General features: G+C 39.6%; 1 protein-coding gene across 1 annotated transcript in view; it reads left to right on the top strand.

The window, feature by feature from the left end:
- Positions 1–19,772, top strand: part of LRRC63 (leucine rich repeat containing 63) — a 66,133-nt gene that overhangs the window by 1,833 nt on the left and 44,528 nt on the right. Inside the window, exons 2-4 of the mRNA XM_012506901.2 lie at positions 11,886–12,563; positions 13,040–13,108; positions 18,575–18,732. Of these exons, the coding sequence (XP_012362355.2) occupies positions 11,886–12,563; positions 13,040–13,108; positions 18,575–18,732 (905 nt within the window). The remainder of the gene's footprint in view (positions 1–11,885; positions 12,564–13,039; positions 13,109–18,574; positions 18,733–19,772) is intronic.

Raw genomic sequence — 19,772 nt, forward strand, 5'->3', positions numbered from 1 at the left:
CCTGTGTTAGTTTGCTGAGGATGATGGCTTTCAGCTTCATCCATGTCCTTGCAAAGGACACAATCTCATTCCTTTTTATGGCTGCACAGTATTCCATGATGTGTATGTACCACATTTTCTTTATCCAGTCCATCATTGACAGGCATTTGGGTTGGTTCCATGCCTTTGCTATTGTGAACAGTGCTGCAATAAACATATGTGTGCATGTGTCTTTATAGTAGAATGATTTATATTCCTTTGGGAATATACTCAGTAATGGGATTGCTGGATCAAATGGTATTTCTGGTTCTAGATCCTTCAGGAATCCTTATACTGTCTTCCACAATGGTTGAACTAATTTACATTCCCACCAACGGTGTAAAAGTGTTCCTATTTCTCCACAGCCTTGCCAGCATCTATTGTTTCCTGACTTTTTAATAATTGCCATTCTGACTGGCATGAGATGGTATGTCATTGTGGTTTTGATTTGCGTTTCTCAGATGATTAGTGATGTTAAGCTTTTTTTCATGTTTGTTGGCTACGTAAATGTCTTCTTTTAAGAAGTGTCTGTTCATATCCTTCACCCACTTTTTGATGGGGTGGTTTGTTTTTTTTCTTGTAAATATGTTTAAGTTCCTTGTAAATTGTGGATATTAGACCTTTTTCAGATGGGTAGATTGCAAAAATTTTCTCCCATTCTGTAGGCTGCGTGTTCACTCTGATGATAGTTTCTTTTGCTGTGCAGAAGCTCTTTAGTTTAACTAGATCCCATTTTGTCAATTTTGGCTTTTGTTGCCACTGCTTTTGGCGTTTTTTCATGAAATCTTTGCCCATGCCTGTGTCGTGAATGGTATTGCCTAAGTTTTCTTCTAGGGTTTTTATGGTTTTAGGTCTTACATTTAAGTCTTTGATCCATCTTGAGTTAATTTTTGTATAAGGTGTAAGGAAGGGGTCCAGTTTCAGTTTTCTGTGTATGACTAGCCAGTTTTCCCAGCACCATTTACTGAATAGGAGATCCTTTCCCCATTGCTTGTTTTTGCCAGGTTTGTTGAACATCAGATGGTTGTAGATGTGTGGCGTTATTTCTGGGGTCTCTGTTCTGCTCCATTGGTCTGTATGTCTGTTTTGGTAACAGTAACATGATGTTTTGGTTACTGTAGCCTTGTAGTATAGTTTGAGGTCAGGTAGCGTGATGCCTCCAGCTTCGTTTTTTTTGCTTAGGATTGTCTCAGCTATGTGGGCTCTTTTTTGGTTCCATATGAAATTTAAAGTACTTTTTTCTAATTCTGGGAAGAAAGTCCGTGGTAGCTTGATGAGGATAGCATTGAATGTATAAATTACTTTGGGCAGTGTGGCCATTTTCATGATATTGATTCTTCCTATCCATGGGCATGGAATGTTTTTCCATTTGTGTCCTCTCTTATTTCCTTGAGCAGTGGTTTGTAGTTCTCCTTGAAGAGGTCCTTCACATCCCTTGTAAGTTGTATTGCTAGGTATTTTATTCTCTTTGCAGCAGTAGTGAATGGGGGTTCACTTATGATGTGGCTGTCTGTCTGTTATTGGTGTATACAAATGCCTGTGATTTTTGCACATTGATTTTGTATCCTGAGACTTTGCTGAAGTTCCTTATCAGCTTAAGGAGACTTTGGGCTGAGACAATGGTATTTTCTAAAAATACAGTAATGTCATCTGCAAATAGAGACAATTTGACTTCCTCTACCCTTTATTGCTTTCTATTGCCTGATTGTGCTGGCCAGAACTTCCATTACCAGGTTAAATAGGAGTGGTGAGAGAGGGCATCCTTGTCTTGTGCCAGTTTTCAAAGGGAATGCTTCCAGCTTTTGCCTCTTCAGTATGATATTGGCTGTGGGTTTGTCATAAATAGCTCTTATTATTTTGAGATATGTTCCATCAATACCTGTTTATTGAGAGTTTTTAGCATGAAGGGGTGTTGAATTTTATCAAAGGTCTTTTCTGCATCTGTTGAGATAATTATCTGGTTTTTGTCATTGGTTCTGTTTATATGATGGATTATGTTTATTGATTTGATTTACATATGTTGAACCAGCCTTGCATGCCAGGGATGAAGCCGACTTGATCGTGGTGGATAAGCTTTTTGATGTGCTACTGGATTCAGTTTGCCAGTATTTTATTGAGGATTTTCACATCGATGTTCATCAGGGATATTGGCCTGAAATTTTCCTTTTTCTGTTGTGTCTCTGCCAGGTTTGGGTATCAAGATGAAGCTAGCCTTATAAAATGAGTTAGGGAGGAGTCCCTCTTTTTCTATTGTTTGGAATAGTTTCAGAAGGAATCATACCAGCTCCTCTTTGTACATCTGGTAGAATTCGGCTGTGAATCTGTCTGGTCCTGGGCTTTCTTTGGTTGGTAGGCTATTAATTACTGCCTCAATTTCAGAACTTGTTATTGGTCTGTTCAGGGACTCGACTTCTTCCTGGTTTCATCTTGGGAGGGTGTATGTGTCCAGAAATTTATCCATTTCTTCTAGATTTTCTAGTTTATTTGCATAGAGGTGTTTATAGTATTCTCTGATGGTAGTTTGTATTTCTGTGGGATCAGTGGTGATCTCCCCTTTATCAGTTTTTATTGTGTCTATTTGATTCTTCTCTCTTTTCTTCTTTATTAGTCTGGCTAGTGGTCTATTTTGTTACTCTTTTCAAAAAACCGGCTCCTGGATTCATGGATTTTTTGAAGGGTTTTTCATGTCTCTAACTCCTTCAGTTCTGCTCTGATCTTAGTTATTTCTTGTCTTCTGCTAGCTTTTGAATTTGTTTGCTCTTGCTTCTCTAGTTCTTTTAATTGTGATGTTAGGGTGTCAATTTTACATCTTTGCCGCTTTCTCCTGTGGGCATTTAGTGCTATAAATTTCCCTCTACACACTGCTTTAAATGTGTCTCAGTGATTCGGGTACATTGTGTCTTCCTTCTCATTGGTTTCAAAGGACTTATTTATTTCTGCCTTAATTTCATTATTTACCCAGTAGTCATTCAGTGGCAGGTTGTTCAGTTTCCATGTAGTTTTGCAGTTTTGAGTGAGTTTCTTAATCCTGAGTTCTAATTTGATTGCACTGTGGTCCAAGAGATTGTTTGTTATGATTTCCGTTATTTTGCATTTTCTGAGGAGTGTTTTACTTCCAATTATGTGGTCAATTTTAGAATAAGTGCGATGTGGTGCTGAGAAGAATGTATAATCTGTTGATTTGGGGTGGAGAGTTCTGTAGATGTCTATTAGGTCCGCTTGGTCCAGAGCTGAGTTCAAGTCCTGAATATCCTTGTTAATTTTCTGTCCTGTTGATCTGTCTAATGTTGACAGTGGGGTGTTAAAGTCTCCCATTATTATTGCATGGGAGTGTAAGTCTCTGAAGGTCTCTAAGAACTTGCTTTATGAATCCAGGTGCTCCTGTATTGGGTATATTTAGGATAGTTAGCTCTTTTTGTTGCATTGGTCCCTTTACCCATTATGTAATGCCCTTCTTTCTCTCTTTTGACCTTTGTTGGTTAAAGTCTGTTTTATCAGAGACTGGGATTGCAACCCCTGCTTTTTTTTTTTTTTCTTTTGCTTTCCATTTGCTTGGTAAATATTCCTCCATCCCTTTATTTTGAGCCTATGTGCGTCTTTGCATGTGAGATGGGTCTCCTGAATACAGCACATTGATGGGTCTTAACTTTTTATCCACTTTGCCAGTCTGTCTCTTTTATTAGGGGCATTTAGCCCATTTACATTTAAGGTTAATATCATTATATGTGAATTTGATCCTGTTATTATGATGCTAGCTGGTTATTTTGCCCTTTAGTTGATGCAGTTTCTTCATAGTGTTGATGATCTTTACAATTTGGTATGTTTTTGCAGTGGCTGGTACCAGTTTTTACTTTCTATATTTAGTGCTGCCTTCAGGGGCTCTTGTAAGGCAGGCCTGGTGGTGACAAAATCCTTCAGTATTTGCTTGTCTGTAATGGATTTTATTTCTCCTTTGCTTGTGAAGCTTAGTTTGGCTGGATATGAAATTCTGGGTTGAAAATTCTTTTCTTTAAGAATGCTGAATATTGGCCCCCACTCTCTTCTGGTTTGTAGCGTTTCTGCAGAGAGATCCGCTGTTAGTCTGATGGGCTTCCCTTTGTGGGTACCCTGACCTTTCTCTCTGGCTGCCTTAACATTTTTTCCTTCATTTCAACCTTGGTGAATCTGACCATTATGTGTCTCGTGGTTGCTCTTCTTGAGGAGTATCTTTGTTGTGTTCTCTGTATTTCCTGAATTTGAATGTTGGCCTGTCTTGCTAGGTTGGGGAAGTTCTCCTGGATAATATCCTGAAGAGTGTTTTCCAACTTGGTTCCATTCTCCTTGTCAGTTTCATTTACACCAATCAAATGTAGGTTTGGTCTTTTCACATAATGCCATATTTCTTGGAGGCTTTGTTCATTCCCTTTCATTCTTTTTTCTCTAATCATGTCTTCACGCTTTATTTCATTAAGTTGATCTTCAGTCTCTGATATCCTTTCTTCTGCTTGATTGATTTGGCTTTTGATACTTGTGTATGCTTCATGAAGTTCTTGTGCTGTGATTTTCAGCTCCATCAGTTCATTTATGTTCTTCTCTAAACTGGTTATTCTAGTTAGCAATTCGTCTAACCTTTTTTCAAAGTTCTTAGCTTCCTTGCATTGGGTTAGATAATGCTCCTTTAGCTCAGAGGAGTTTATTATTATCCAACTTCTGAAGCCTACTTCTGTCAATTTGTCAAACTCATTCTCCATCCAGTTTTGTTTCCTTGCTGGCATGGAGTTGTGATCCTTTGGAGGAGAAGAGGTATTCTGGTTTTTGGAATTTTCAGCCTTTTTGTGCTGGTTTTTCCTCATCTTCGTGGATTTATCTACCTTTGGTCTTTGATGTTAGTCACCTTCGGATGGGGTTTCTGTGTGGACATCTTTTTGTTGATGTTGATGCTATTCCTTTCTGTTTGTTATTTTTTCCTTCCATCAGTCTGGGCCCTCTGCTGCAGGTCTGCTGGAGTTTGCTGAAGGGCCACTCCAGACCCTGTTTGCCTGGGTATCACCAGCGGAGCCTGCAGAACAGCAAAGATTGTTACCTGCTTCTTCCACTGGAAGCTTCGTCCCAGAGGGGCACCCACCAGATGCCAGCTGGAGCTCTCTTGTATGAGGTGTCTGTCGACCCCTGCTGGGAGATGTCTCCCAGTCATGAGGCACAGGGGTCAGGGACCCACTTGAGGAGGCCGTCTGTCCCCCTTAGCAGAGCTCAAGTGCTGTGCTGGGAGCTCCGCTGCTCTCTTCAGAGCTAGCAGACAGGAACATTTAAGTCTGCTGAAGCTGCACCCACGGCTGCCCCTTCCCCCAGGTGCTCTGTCCCAGGGAGAAAGGAATTTTCTCTATAAGCCCCTGACTTGGGCTGCTGCCTTTCTTTCAGAGATGCCCTGCCCAGACAGGAGGAATCTAGAGAGGCAGTCTGGCTACCACAGTTTTGCTTAGCTGCAGTGGGCTCCGCCCAGTTTGAACTTCCTGGTGGCTTTGTATACACTATGCAGGGAAAACTGCCTACTTAAGCCTCAGTAATGGCAGACGCCCCTCCCCCACCAAGCTTGTGTCCCAGGTTGACTTCAGACTGCTGTGCTGGCAGTGAGAATTTCAAGCCAGTGGATCTTAGCTTGCTCAGCTCCTTGGGGGTGGGATCCACTGAGCTAGACCACTTGGCTCCCTGGCTTCAGGCCCCTTTCCAGGGGAGTGAACAGTTCTATCTCGCTGGCATTCCAGGCACCACTGGGTTATGAAAAAAAAAAAAACTCCAGCAGCTAGCTCGATGTCTGCCCACATTGCCACCCAGTTTTGTGCTTGAAACCCAGGGCCCTGGTGGCATAGGCACCTGAGGGAATCTCCTGGTCTAGGGGTTGTGAAGACGATGGGAAAAGCATAGTTTTTGGGTTGGAGTGCACCGTTCCTCACGACACAGTCCCTCATGGCTTCCCTTGGCTAGGGTTGGGAGTTCCCGGACCCCTTGTGCTTCCCAGGTGAGGTGACACCACACCCTGCTTTGGCTCGCCCTTCATATTGGGAAGATTTCTTTAAGTATCACTTCTCCACCCAATAAGACTGCCGTTTTCTTTTCTCCCGTAGTATTCTATACTTACTCCTATGCACCACTTATTATAACTGTTTACTTGCCTAGTTTCTATACTAAATTGTGAGATATTTGTTGGTAGTAAGGTTTGTGTTATATCATTGTACCCCCAGCATTATGTGTACAGCTGGCACATGGTAGGTGTTAAATGTTTATTGAATGAATTGATGAGAACAATAAATATTTGTTGTATTATCAAAGAAGGATGGATTGCATAGGGTTTAAGGTAGACTTTGAAAGAAAAAAATGATTTGAATTGGTTGATAAGATTTTCCACATAGCATGATGAACATATGAAAATGAAGTCGTACTTGAGCAATTGGGCCTTTTTGGTTGTCAGAAATAATTGCAGTAAATAAGGCTTCATATTGGAAAGTAATGAGTCATCACACAAAAAGGTGAGGTAAAGTAGATCCTGTTCACTTAGATTTTTATATCCCAAACTAAGAAATCTGAATTAATACCGATTCTGATAATTCAGCGAAAACATGGTATGACAATATCAGAAAACCAATGGGAAATTAACTCTGAAGACTAGGACGATGGCAGTGATAATCAGGGGAAAAACTTTTTTTAATTTGTATTTTCCCATTTTGTTTTCATGACATTGGGTTTGAAGAGAAGGGTTCATAAGTATATGGGACTGTGATATTTTGCTGTCTCTCAAGTGCCATATGGATCAAAGTTCAAATTTTGTCTTCAAGTTCAAGACTTGGTTCTGAGTCAGCAGAGGTTAACCCATTGCTGCTGGGGAGTGGGGGTCTGTTGGAAGAAAGAAAGGGACATTGGTGTGAATGACTGTGGAGGACTGAAGATTTCCAGAACCCATCTCAGGCCTTGGACGTTTTCAATATTGTTTATTTGTTGGGGGTTGCCAAAGCAGACCCCTAGAGCAACATGGAATGGCCAGGCTGAGATTGTACTGGGAGTGGAAAGTTGTCGGGCGTACAGTGAACAGCTGATGAGAACACACACCTTCAGGGTTTCTTTTTCTCTGCATCCTCACTAACATCTGTTATTTTTTATCTTTTTAATAACAGCCATTCTGACTAGGGTAAGATAATATTTCATTGTGGTTTAATTTGTATTTCTCTAATGATTAGTGATATTGAGCATTTTTAAATATAAGTGTTGGCCATTTGTATGTCTTCTTTTCAGAAATGTCTATTCATGTCATGCCTAAGGGGATTTTTTGTTTTCTAAGGGGATTTTTTTTTCCTGTTGAGTTGTTTGAGGTCCTTGTATATTCCAGATGTTAGTAACTTGTTGTATGGATAGTTTGCAAATATTTTCTCCCACTCAACAAGGTCTTAGTCATAAATTATTTTCCTAGACCAGTCTCCAGGAGAGTTTTACCTGGGTCTTCTTGCAGTATTTTTATAGTTTTGGGTCTTAAATTTAACTCTGTAATCCATTTTGAGTTGATTGTTGTATATGGTAAGAGATAGGGATCCAGTTTCATTCTTTTGAATATGGCTGTCCAGTTTTCCTAACACTATTTATTAAAGATGGTGTCCTTTCCCCAGTGTCAGTTCTTGTCAGTGTTGTTGAAGATCAGTTGGCTGTAAGTACGTAACTTTATTTCAAGATTCTGTATTCTGTTCCATTGAGCATTTCTCGTAGAGTCACTCTTGGTTGTAACAAATTCCCTCGGCATTTGCTTGTCTGGGAAATACTTTATTTTTCCTCCATCTATGAAGGATAATTTTGCTGGATAGACTCTTCTTGGCTGACAGTTTTTGTTTTTTTTTTTTAATTTCAGCACTTTGAATATATCACCTCATTCTCTTCTAGCCTGTGAAGTTTCTGCTAAGAAATCCACTGTTAAGGCCAGGCACAGTGGCTCACGCCTGTAATCCCAGTAGTTTGGGAGGCCGAGGTGGGTGGATCATAAGGTCAGGAGTTCAAGACCACCTGGGCCAACATGGTGAAACCCCGTCTCTACTAAAAAAAATACAAAAATCAGCTGGGCATGGTGGTGTGGGCCTGTAATCCCAGCTACTTGGGAGGCTGAGGCAAGAGAATTGCTTGAACGTGGGAGGCGGAGGTTGCAGTGGACCGAGAATGTGCCACTGCACTCCAGCCTGGGCGACAGAGCAAGACCTTGTCTCAAAAACAAAAACAAAACAAAACAACAACAACAAAAATCAAAAAAACCCCACAGAAATCCACTGTTAGTCTGATGGGGTTTCTTTATTGGTGACCAGATGCTTTTCTCTTGCTTTTTAAAGGGTATGCTTTTTATCTTTGACTTTAGGCAGTCTCACTGTAATGTGCCACGGGGAAGACATTTTTGCATTGTGTTTGCCTAGGGATTACTGAAGCTCCTATATCTGAATGTGAATGTCTAAAATTCTTGCTAGACTTGGGAAGTTTTTTTCTATTATTTAATTACATAGGTTTTATAATCCTTCCTTTGTCTCTTTGCCCCTGGGATGCCAATAATTTGAATATTTGATCACATTATGTTGTCCCAAATATCACAAAGCTTTGCGGATTCTTTTAGGTTCTTTTTCTTTATTTTTGTCTGACTGGATTATTTCAAAAGATGTGTCGTCAAGTTCTGAGTTTGTTTCTTCTGCCTGATCTTGTCTATTATTGGAGCTTTCAAATATATTTTATATTTTCTTCAATTAATTCTTCAGCTCCAGAATTTCTATTTGGTTCTTTCTTAAAAATATCTATCTATCTCTTTGGTAGATTTCTCATTCATATCCTGAATTCTTCTTCTGAATTGTTTGTATTTTCCAGAATTCTCTTGTATCTAACTGAGTTTCTTTAAAATTGAAATTTTGAATTATTTTTCTGGGATTTCAGCAAATTCTTTTTGAGTAAGATCTATTACTGGAGAATTATTGTTTTCCTTTGGAGGTTTCATATTTCCTTGTATTTTTGATGTTTTCTGTGTCTTTATATCGATATCTGTGTATCTGGTGTAACAGTTGCATCTTCCTATTTTTTAATTCACTTCCATAGGGTAGGACTTTTTTTTCTGAAGATGTGTCTGTGGTGTTGGTTGGGTAGGGCACTTTGGCTTTGATTCTGGGTACATGTAGTAGTGTAGTCTCTGTATGATTTCTTTGGCTATAAATAGCATTAATACTTTCTGTGATTTCCTTAGAGGATTAGGCTGCAATTATTAGTGAAGGCTGTGGTGAAGTGCTGGGGACAGGCCCCAAGGGTGGCAAGAGTAGGCTGACTCTCCCTATCTTTGTGCCCCAGAGTGGTGTATGCTGGCACCTGTGTTGGCAGTTACTGGTGGGCCAGTTCCTGGGCCTTAGGTGGTTTGCATGGATGCTGGTAGTGGCAGCAGTGGGCTAGGTGACTGAACAGGTTCTCATGTCACTGGGAAACAATTGTGCTATGGGTCATGGCAGTAGAGGTGGTGAATGACCCTCTGGGTCCTGCATGCTATGGGCTGGTGTTGGTGGTGGCTGTGCTACGGGTCACCACCTACAGCTCCAGACAGGCTGTTCTCAGGTTCTTCTGCTCTCTGCAGCAGCAGTGCTACAGTGCCATGTGACAGGGAGGAAGAACCTTGCTTTCACTCCAGATCCCAGGCATGCAGGCCATGTTACACTGTGAGGTTGTAGTCACCACTTAGAGCCTCAGTCAGGCAGGTCTCTGGATCACCTGCGCCAGCCTTCAGCAGCTGCAGCAGAAGTGGGTGTGTGGAGGAGGAGATGTCCTGTTCTCTATGTGTGAGCCTGAGTACTGAGACTCTTCCGCTGTGGGAGAGGAAATCAAACTAATGAGTATAAATTACTCCAGTTTGCCATTAAAGGGAGGGATAAATATGGTGAGATGGTGGTAGCTGGAAGGAGTTCTGGAGTCTATTGAAGTGTTTGCTGTGTTAATGTGTTTTGTTTTAATAGAGAGAAAATGAACTTAAATATATTGGTGTAGCTATTTTATTGAATGAGTTAGCTTTAATTAGTTCCACTTAAGTGGGAAGCAAACATTACTTTCTTACTACTGCCCTTCAAACTCATGTGGCATATGTATCTCTCTAAAAGCTTTTCTAGTCAGTTTTGTCAATTAGCTCTATCTCATTTTCAGATATTAAATTACTTGTTTCATCTAAATTAGTACTTCCATATAGTATACAATCAGGCCGTGCCCCTTCTCCCAGCTCAACCTAGGCCTGCTAATTCTTACACAAGCCAAGGGAAGGAGAGGCCTGATCAGTTCTTCAACCCTATTTTTTTACTCACTTTTTCTATTCTTTTCATTTTTCTTTTTTCTTTTTTTTTGACAGGGTCTCACTCCGTCACCCAAGTTGGAGTGCAGTGGTACAATCATGGCTCCCTGCAGCCTCAGTCTCCTGGGCTTATGGTACCCTCCCACCTCAGCCTTCTGAGTATCTGGGACTACAGAAGCATGCTGCCACACTAGGCAATTTTTTTTTTTGTAGGGATAGGAGTATTGCCATGTTGCCCAGGCTAGTCTTGAACTCCTGGCCTCAAGCAATCCTCCTATCTCAGCATCCCAAAGTGCTGGGATTCCAGGCATGACCTACTGTGCCTGGCCCTACTCTCTTTCTCAACTCATATTATAGTTTTTGGTTCCTCTATAAGTGGGGCAAGGTGTGGGGAAGAGTTAAGTTGTTAAAAAGTTAAAAATTAAAGTGAGAATCAGCATCAGTCTTGTACCCCATGGAAATGTCAGGAGATACAAGTCAAGTAGTTAAAATGATTCTCTTATATTACTCTGATCAGGAAACAGCACTAGGTAAACCAATACATTTTGTTGTTCTGCAAGTATCAGTGGGGGAGGTGGATAGGGGAAGAGTGAGATTTTACTTTCTCCTTGTGGCATATATTCCTCTTCTCTATAAAAAGTCTCCCTCACTTGGTTTGAGATAGGGGACATCATCCCTCCTACACCCTCCATGGGGAGGGAAAAATCAGGGAAATGCATAGAACTCCAATAGCTCTGTTCAGAAGAAATACTCTCTCCAAACTCAGATCAGTCTCCAGCAATCCCATATAGACAACAGATGGGTAAAGGGTGAAGGGTTGAAGGAGTTATTTTGGCCACCCCTTGGCAAATTTTGCCTTAATGAATCTAGTATCTCCTCATTTGAATGTACAGATCCTCATCATTTATTGCACTCAGCTGAGAGAACAGAAAAATGTCATTTCACATTCTGTTGCATAGGAAAGAAAAGGCATATATGATTCCTGCCTAAGAATGCAAGCTCAGTGCATTTTCTGGACGTAAGATAGAAAAGAATACTTATTGTTATAACCTAAATGAGCTTATGGCACCTGTAACCACTATCAGATTGTTATCATCTTCAAAAGACACATTGGTCTGACGTCTGGCATTTAAAAGAAATGTAAATCTTTGGCCAAGGAAATTTCAAATGAGGGAGAGCTAATGATGTATGATAAATAGCAAAACTTCATCAGTTGTATCCATCCCTATTGCCAGAGTTTTAGTGATAACCTCTCAAAAATCTAGTCTATTATTGGAGCTTATATCTCCCCTTCTCTCTACCAATTCTGTTCCTCCAAGAATAGCTCTCTACCCTTTTAAAATCTAATACAATTTAGCCTTTTCACTTCTCCAGTTGCTCACTCAAACTTTATACCAGTCATGTCAACACACATCCTGGTAGCTGAGCAAGTGTATACAGAAACATTTTTAGAAGGTGAGAAAGGGGTGAGTGAGTAAAGAAAAGTTGTGAATGCTAAGATATTTTGTCTGTGAAATATTGATAAATATAATTTAATTTTTCTTTTTTTCTCTTGGTTTAGCCAAAACTGGTAAAACTGAGTCACTACATGTAGCATTCACTGAAGATGAAACCACTTCCATTAAAACGGAGAAAACTCGTTTTCCTGATGTTTTCAGAAATCAATCACTAACACCTATCAATATCCAAAATATCTTTCTTGATCACTGTGTACAAGAAAGAGTGACTGCAATTTCATCACCCCAGAAATCTACTAAGCATGTCTATGAGCAGATTCCAGATTCTGCTACTGGTTCCATATTTTTTCCACGTTGTCATTCAGCTTCTACTCGAATTTTTGGGAAACAAACAAACAAAATGGAAAGTTCAAGAAAGTTGAAAACCGTGAAAGATATTTATACTGAAAACAGCCTAGAAAATGTTTTAATTCTTTCTTCCAAGTTTTCCAAACCTGAAAGTACTCCTGGCTCAGTTATCACTCACAAACTTGAGAAAGTGCACCCTAAGCATCAACCTTTACCAGAGAGTCCAGGCCATGCTTATCAGCACATCTCGAGAGACTTAAGTGCAACAGTGCCAAGCCCTCCACCTACGACTGTATCTATGAAGCCAGAAGGAAAGTGGCCTGAACATTTTAAACCAACTGCTACATTGACACTAAGAGTTACTCAATTTCCAGGTTTTGTTTCCTTGCCAACACCAGTTTTACCAAGAAAACCTCACAGGCAGTCTGTGATAGGTAAATACAATCTGAACACGGTATAATTATAGAGTCAAGTAGAGCAAAGAGGAGAGAAGGCATATAAGCTAATGGTACCCCTCCCCCTTTGGGTTTGCAGAGTGGGAAGGTGGAATCACCTTTTATCTATACATGTAATACTTGAGCTGTAGGTCAATAACAGAAGTCCTGACCTTGCGGATCTGCCAAGGCCAGACTGGGTACTCCATTCAGATGGTGATGATGGGAACCAACAAGGGAATTCAAAGGATCAGAAAAGCTAATATAAAGAAGCAGTGAGAATACACAATCATTCAAAAGGTGATCTAGAAGAACTTCAGAAGTAGAATGCCAATGCTGATAGATGCCTTCATGAATACATTTTCATGGATGATTGGAATCCATTAAATGATGAACAATTATATTGAAGTCATAAAACCCTCAAGTGAATTTTTACAAGTATCCAAAGTCATCCCATTTGTTTTTCATTTTTCTAGAAACTCTTGTAACAGAAAATGAAAATGTAGAAAGTGTCCCAAAGCAAATCCCACCAAAACCACCTGAAGGTAAATGCTAGATTTATACAATTCTTTTAGAAACTGTATATAAGATTATATCTCTAGAAAGTTATGAGTGATTTTGCATGTTTATGTGTGTGATTCACACATGCATAACACACATATGTCTTACCTCATTTTCAGCTCCTTAAGTCATTTACAGAGCAGCTATTTTTAATATATTGACTATGAACCAAACATATTGATGTTGAGAATATAAAAGCTGATGTACTCTTAATCTGGGTGGGGTGGACAGACATACAAAAATATGAATTAACTATTTGCCGTGTGCCAGGCAAATGAAACAAATGAAAATGAAAAATATCTTTGAAGAAAGATTACACCATCCTAGATGTTACATTATGTCTACAAACAATCTCTCAAATATAGTGTGTGGTAAATAATTCACAATTACCAGGCACACAAAGAGAAAGACAAAATGAATGAAAACTAGCAGAAACAATAAGCAGTAGAAACATATCCACAGAATTATTCGGTATTAGAATTACTGGACACATTTTTAAATAACCTGGTGATTTCTGGGTTTTTTTCCATTACTAAGTGGTTTGTATTGGACTAGCCTTACCAAAATCGACTATTAAAGCTGCTAAAAATATATAAAGTAGCTATTGAAGGAACTGGACAGTAACCAATGTGGGTGTGACTTGAGTAGAACTGGACAGTAACCAATGTGGACATTACCATTCCTGAAAGAAGGGAAGCTCTGCCTTTACCTTGGCTTTTGCCTGAGGGTGTTTGTGGTGTGGGAGAATGGATTACAAGTAGAATATGGTGGTTTTAGTGGATTGAGGAGCTAGCAGTCAGACTTCAGAGCAGCCAATGTACTTGGGACTTGAGGGAGAAAATCTTGGTGAGGAAAGAATTGAAGGAAGGTGAATCAAAAAATCTGCACACAAGTTGGGCACAGTGGAGTGCAGCTGTAGTCTCAGTTCTTGAGAGGCTGAGGTGGAGTATCACTTTAGCCCAGGAGTTCGAGGCCCACCTGGGTAACAGAGTGAGACTCAGTCTGTGTTAGGCCATTCTTGCATTGCTATAAAGAAATACCTGAGACTGGATAATTTATAGGGAAAAAAGATTTAATTGGCTCACAGATCTGCAGACCATACAAGAAGTGTGGTGCTGGTATCTGCTACTGGTGAGGGCCTCAGGGAGCTTTTACTCATAGTATACAGCAAAGTGGGAGCTTGAACATCACATGATGAGAGTGGGAGCAAGAGAGAGAGTGGTGTGGGGTACAGGTGCCACAAACTTTAAAACAGCCAGATCTTATAAGAACTCACTATCATGAGGGCAGCACGAAGCCATGAGGGATCCAGTCCCATGAACCAGACACCTCCCACCAGGCCCCATGTCCAACACTGGGAATTACATTTCAAATGAGATTTAGAGAGGACAACATCCAAACTATATCACCCCACCTCTGGCCCCTCAAATATCATGTTCTTCTCACATTGCAAAATACAATCATCCCCTGCCAATAGTTCCCGAAAAGTCTCAACTCATTTCAGCATCATTCAAAAGTGCAAAGTCTCATGTGAGACATGGCATGTCCCTTTGTATTAGTTTGGGTTCTCTAGAGGGACAGAACTAATAGGATATATGTATATATGAAAGGGAGTTTATTAAGGAGAATTGACTCATGCCATCAAAAGGTAAAGTCCCATGATAGACTGTCTGCTAACTGAGGAGTAAGGAAGCCAGTAGTGACTCAGTCTGAATCCCAAAACCTCAAAAGTAGGGAAGCTGACTATGTAGCTTTCAGTCTACGGCTAAAGGCCCAAGAGCCCCTGGCAAACCACTGGTGTAGGTCCAAGATCCTAAAAGCCAAAGAACTTGGAGTCTGATGTTCTATAGGAGGGGCTGCCACAATGGTCTCTGAAATGTCTTTGAGGCCTTGTTCCTCTTGGCTATTCATATTTGGATCCTTTTTAGTTATTCAGATCTCTCTAGCAAATGGTTACTCTATAGCCTGCTGGAATCCCTCTCCCAAAGCTTTTTCTTTCCATGCTATATGGCCAGGCTGCAAATTTTCCAAACTTTTACAATCTGCTTCCCTTTTGAATATAAATTTCAACTTTGTCATTGCTTTGCTCCCACATCTGAGCATAGGCTGTTACAAGCAGCCAGGCCAAATCTTGAATGCTTTGCTGCTTAGAAATTTCTTCTATCAGATACCCCAAGTCATCACTCTGAAGTTCAGACTTCCACAGATCATTAGGGCATGAATAGAATTTAGCCAAGCTCTTTGCTAAGGTGTAACTTGGGTGACTTTTGCTCCAGTTCCAAATAAGTTCCTCATTTCAATCTGAGACCTTGGCAGCCCAGACTTCACTGTCAATATAAATATCAACATTTTGGTCCTGCTGTTTACCCAGTCTCTGAGAAGTTCCAAACTTTCCCTCATCATTCTGTCTTCTTCTGAGCCTTAGAAACTCTTCCACCTTCTGCCTGTTACCTGGTTCCAAAGTGGCTTCCACATTTTCATGTATCTTTATGCAATGCCCTTCTCCTCAGTACCAATTTTATGTGTTAGTTTGTTCTTGCATTACTACAAAGAAAAACCCAAGACTGAGTAATGTATAGAGAAAAGAGATTTAATTGGTTTACAGTTCTGAAGGCTATACAAGCATAGTTATGGCATTCCCTTGGCTTTCGGGGAGGCCTCTGAGCTTTTACTCATGGCAGAAGGCAAAACAAGAGCAGGTATAACACACTGCAAAAGCAGAAGCAGAAGCAAGAGAGAGTGAAGAAGAGGTGCCACACACTTTTTTTTATTTTTTGAGACAGAGTCTTACTCTATTGCCCAGGCTGGAGTGCAGTGGCACAATCTCAGCTCACTGCAACCTCCACCTGCCAGGTTCAAGTGATTCTCCTGCCTCAGCTTCCTGAGTAACTGAGATTGCAGGCATGCACCACCACGCCCAGCTAATTTTTGTATTTTTCATAGAGACAGGGTTTCACCATGTTGACCAGATTGGTCTCAAACTCCCAACCTCTAGTGATCCTCCTCGGCCTCCCAAAGTGCTGGGATTACAGATGTGAGCCACTGCACCTGGCCTGCCACACACTTTTTTTTTTTTTTTTTTTTGAGACAGAGTCTCGCTCTGTCACCCAGGCTGGAGAGCAGTGGCGTGATCTCGGCTCACTGCAAGCTCCACCTCCCAGGTTTGCCCCATTCTCCTGCCTCAGCCTCATGAGTAGCTAGGACTACAGGCACCTGCCACCACGCCCAGCTAATTTTTTGTATTTTTAGTAGAGATGGGGTTTCACCGTGTTAGCCAGGATGGTCTCGATCTTCTGACCTTGTGATCCGCTGGCCTCGGCCTCCCAAAGTGCTGGGATTACAGGTGTGAGCCACCACGCCCGGCCTGCCACACACTTTTAAACAACATCAGAATTCCACTCACTACCACAAGGACAGCACCAAGCCTAGGAGATCTGCCCCCATGACCCAAACACCTCCCTCTGGGACCCACATCCAACATTGGGGTTTACATTTCAACATGAGATTTAAAGAGGACAACATCCAAACTATATCACAGTCTCTTAAAAAAAATCTGCATACAAACTCCAAGGGTGCTAGCTGATTTCTAAGCTGTGAATGTATAGAACAAGACTCCAAGAAACATAGTAGAAAACATCACCTGAGAAGATAAGAAATTTATCACAGAGTTTTGTGATTGCACAAAAGATGGATAATAGAGTTCAAGCTCTGCCAAAGTGTTGGGGCCTTTGCAAACACATTGGAATTTCTGTTGAAATTCCATTCTTTAGGAATAAAGATGATGTTCTAGGAAACCGGACAAAACTAAAATAGCCAAGCCCTAACAAAGCTCAAACCAATCCTTGATAATGGTGTTTTCTGCCTAATCAAGGAAAACCTAACATGTTGAGAGAAAGACAGAGAGAGAAAGAGAGAGAGGGCATATTATCTGGACTTCTTAAAATAGTTCATCCTCGAAGTCCAACATTAAATTTAAAAAATTACAACACATTCTAAAAAATAAAATAAAATATCTGAAAAACAGTAGAAAGAAACAGGCAATAAAACAGCCCTATATTTGATTCAGATATTAGAGTTTCAAATGGATTTAAAAGTAACTATGATTACTATGTCCAAGAAAACAAAGAGATCATTGGAGAATTTCACCACAGAACTGGTATTTTTGTTTTTTAAAATGAGTCAAATAAAATTCTAGAACAATAAAAATAATATACCAAATTAATAATTCAAATTGCTGCATTTAATAAGAGGTTATACACAGCAGAACACTCTAACCATAACCCACCATTCCTCCCAGAACTTTTGTATCCTTATCTATGATGTAAATTAACTTCTGGGTCTCTTCCATGTCATGCTGCCATTTTTGCTTTATTGAGTTTCTTCTCTGGTAGTTTCCTCCTTAGAAAATTTAAGAATCCTCAGATTCTTGAGAGATCACCGCCTCTTCATCTCTATCTTCCTCATTTCTACTCAACAACCAACTGCGTGGGCTTAGAGCAGGGAGCAGGCCACAGACTTATGTCTTAACTCACTCTCTTTCCCTTCTTGCTGCATTCTTTCTACCAAGCCAAGGCATCTGTATACTACATTATATATCTTTCTTTACTCTGTGGTCAGCTTTCACATTGCTTGATCTGAAATGGGCACAGAGGTTCTATTTTAGAAATTAAAAACCTTTTTTTGTTTTCTTTGTTCTAGGATGCTTATTTTCTCTCATCAAAGCAGTAGCATAAGAATTACTGACATTTTAAAAGATGTTTCTGCAAACAATGCAGCAATAATGGCTGCAAAAGTAAAATATATTATATAAAATTTTAAAATACTTTCCTGCCACATTTGGTGTATACTTGCATAGGACATTTTTGATGGAAGGTGAAACCCATAGGGTCATAATAAAGTAAATTTAAATTTAGATGGTCTTTTTTGGCTTACTCCTGAGATGTTTGTTTGTTTCCTATGGGGGATCTACAAACTAAAGGAAGAGTTTAATTACACAGGGCATTTGAATTATACATCAAAGTGATATTAAGGAAAAAGTGAGGCTGATGTCTTGCTGTGGTATTCTTACATGATGTTGCTTATTAATTTTATGAGCCAAGAAGTTCTTTATGTAATTCATAGTAAATTTTAAGAAAACATTTTTACACATAGTATACAAAGACTGATATTGATGGAATCTAAATTATCTAGATAGAAATCTATGAGCATATGGTTTACTTTGGGGAAGATAATGGTGCATCTAAAATTACAAAACAAAACAGCACCCACTTTGGCAAACAGAACTAACTGAGTTTGGGTAGATGAAGGCTATGGGGAATCCCTGCCAGAGGATGTGTACACTTAAGCCCTTAGGGTAACTCAATATTATCATAAGATAAAATACCTCTGAACTTTCATTCTAAGTGATAACACATTTAAATTTTATGTTTTGTTTTGTTTTGTTTATTTAGGTCTCACCAAAACTGAAAAAATAGAATCAGAGATACACGTTGTACGTGGTGAAGGTTTTAAGACTGTTGCAGCAACACGATATGAAACAATAACAGCCATGACCAACCTGGCCATAGTAAACTGTCAAGTATATGGAAGAAATGCACTTAATCTGAAGGTATGCTAGATCTGTTTAATGACAGTGTCCTCCTGTATTATCAATTATTTTTGCTTTAGATTTCCCAATATAGATTAGTTTCCATCGTATTGAGGGGAATTTTCCTATTACAATAGAGATTTCTTAGGAACACATTCAAATTGCATCTCTAAACCTATATTCCTAGTTTGTCTTCGGTTTAAAAAGACTCTGAAGTTCAAGTCAATCACAGTGCTTTTTGTATTACTTAGCATAAGAGAATTTGAATTCAGATTTATTGTATTTTTAAGTTATTAGCAATCTTTGGCTCTGTGACAAATCTAGTACTAGGATGGCTTTTCACTGAGCACAAGCTCAATATCATGAATAGCAATAATATTAGTTATCATTTGTTAAATATCCACTATGTGCCAAGCACACATTACTCCTAAAACACAATTATGTAAAGTAAGTATTATAATCTTTATCCTACAGATAAGAACACTGAGGCTTAATGAAAGTAACTTGTATAAGATCACACAGCAAGCAAGTTGTAGAGCTTGGGTTTGAACCCAGAACTTTTTGGCCTCAAAATCTATGCTTTTTTATTTTAAGTTTTATTTTGAAATAAGTTCTAACTCATAGAAAAGTTGTAAAAATAGGAAAAGCTACAGAGAGTTTATTTGAAAAATTAGGGCATTAAAATAATATTCATATATACTGGGAAATTTGGAAAGCCAAATGCATGGCTGGGGCTAGACACATTCTTAGAAAAGACCTGAGAAGACCCTAAGCTTTTACATCTGGCTGACCGCTAAATGCAGTACAAACAGGAAGTAAAGGCTAAGGTGGTTGTAAATGGTCTGGCTAAGCATTGAAGGAGTGCCTTAGCACAGAGTTGATCTGAAAAGATGAAGTTCTCTCTCTCTCCTCCTCTGTCTGTCTTCTGTTGTGTAAGGAAATCTCTGTCAAAACAGTAACTGAACATAAGTTAAAGGAGCAGAGATTTTAAAGAAAATATATGACGAAGAATACAAACTTCACAAAAAAAGTTTAGAAAATTATTAAACAACCCAATAGCT

Source organism: Nomascus leucogenys, chromosome 5 (genome assembly GCF_006542625.1).
Source record: "Nomascus leucogenys isolate Asia chromosome 5, Asia_NLE_v1, whole genome shotgun sequence".
NCBI classification, from domain to species: domain Eukaryota; kingdom Metazoa; phylum Chordata; class Mammalia; order Primates; family Hylobatidae; genus Nomascus; species Nomascus leucogenys.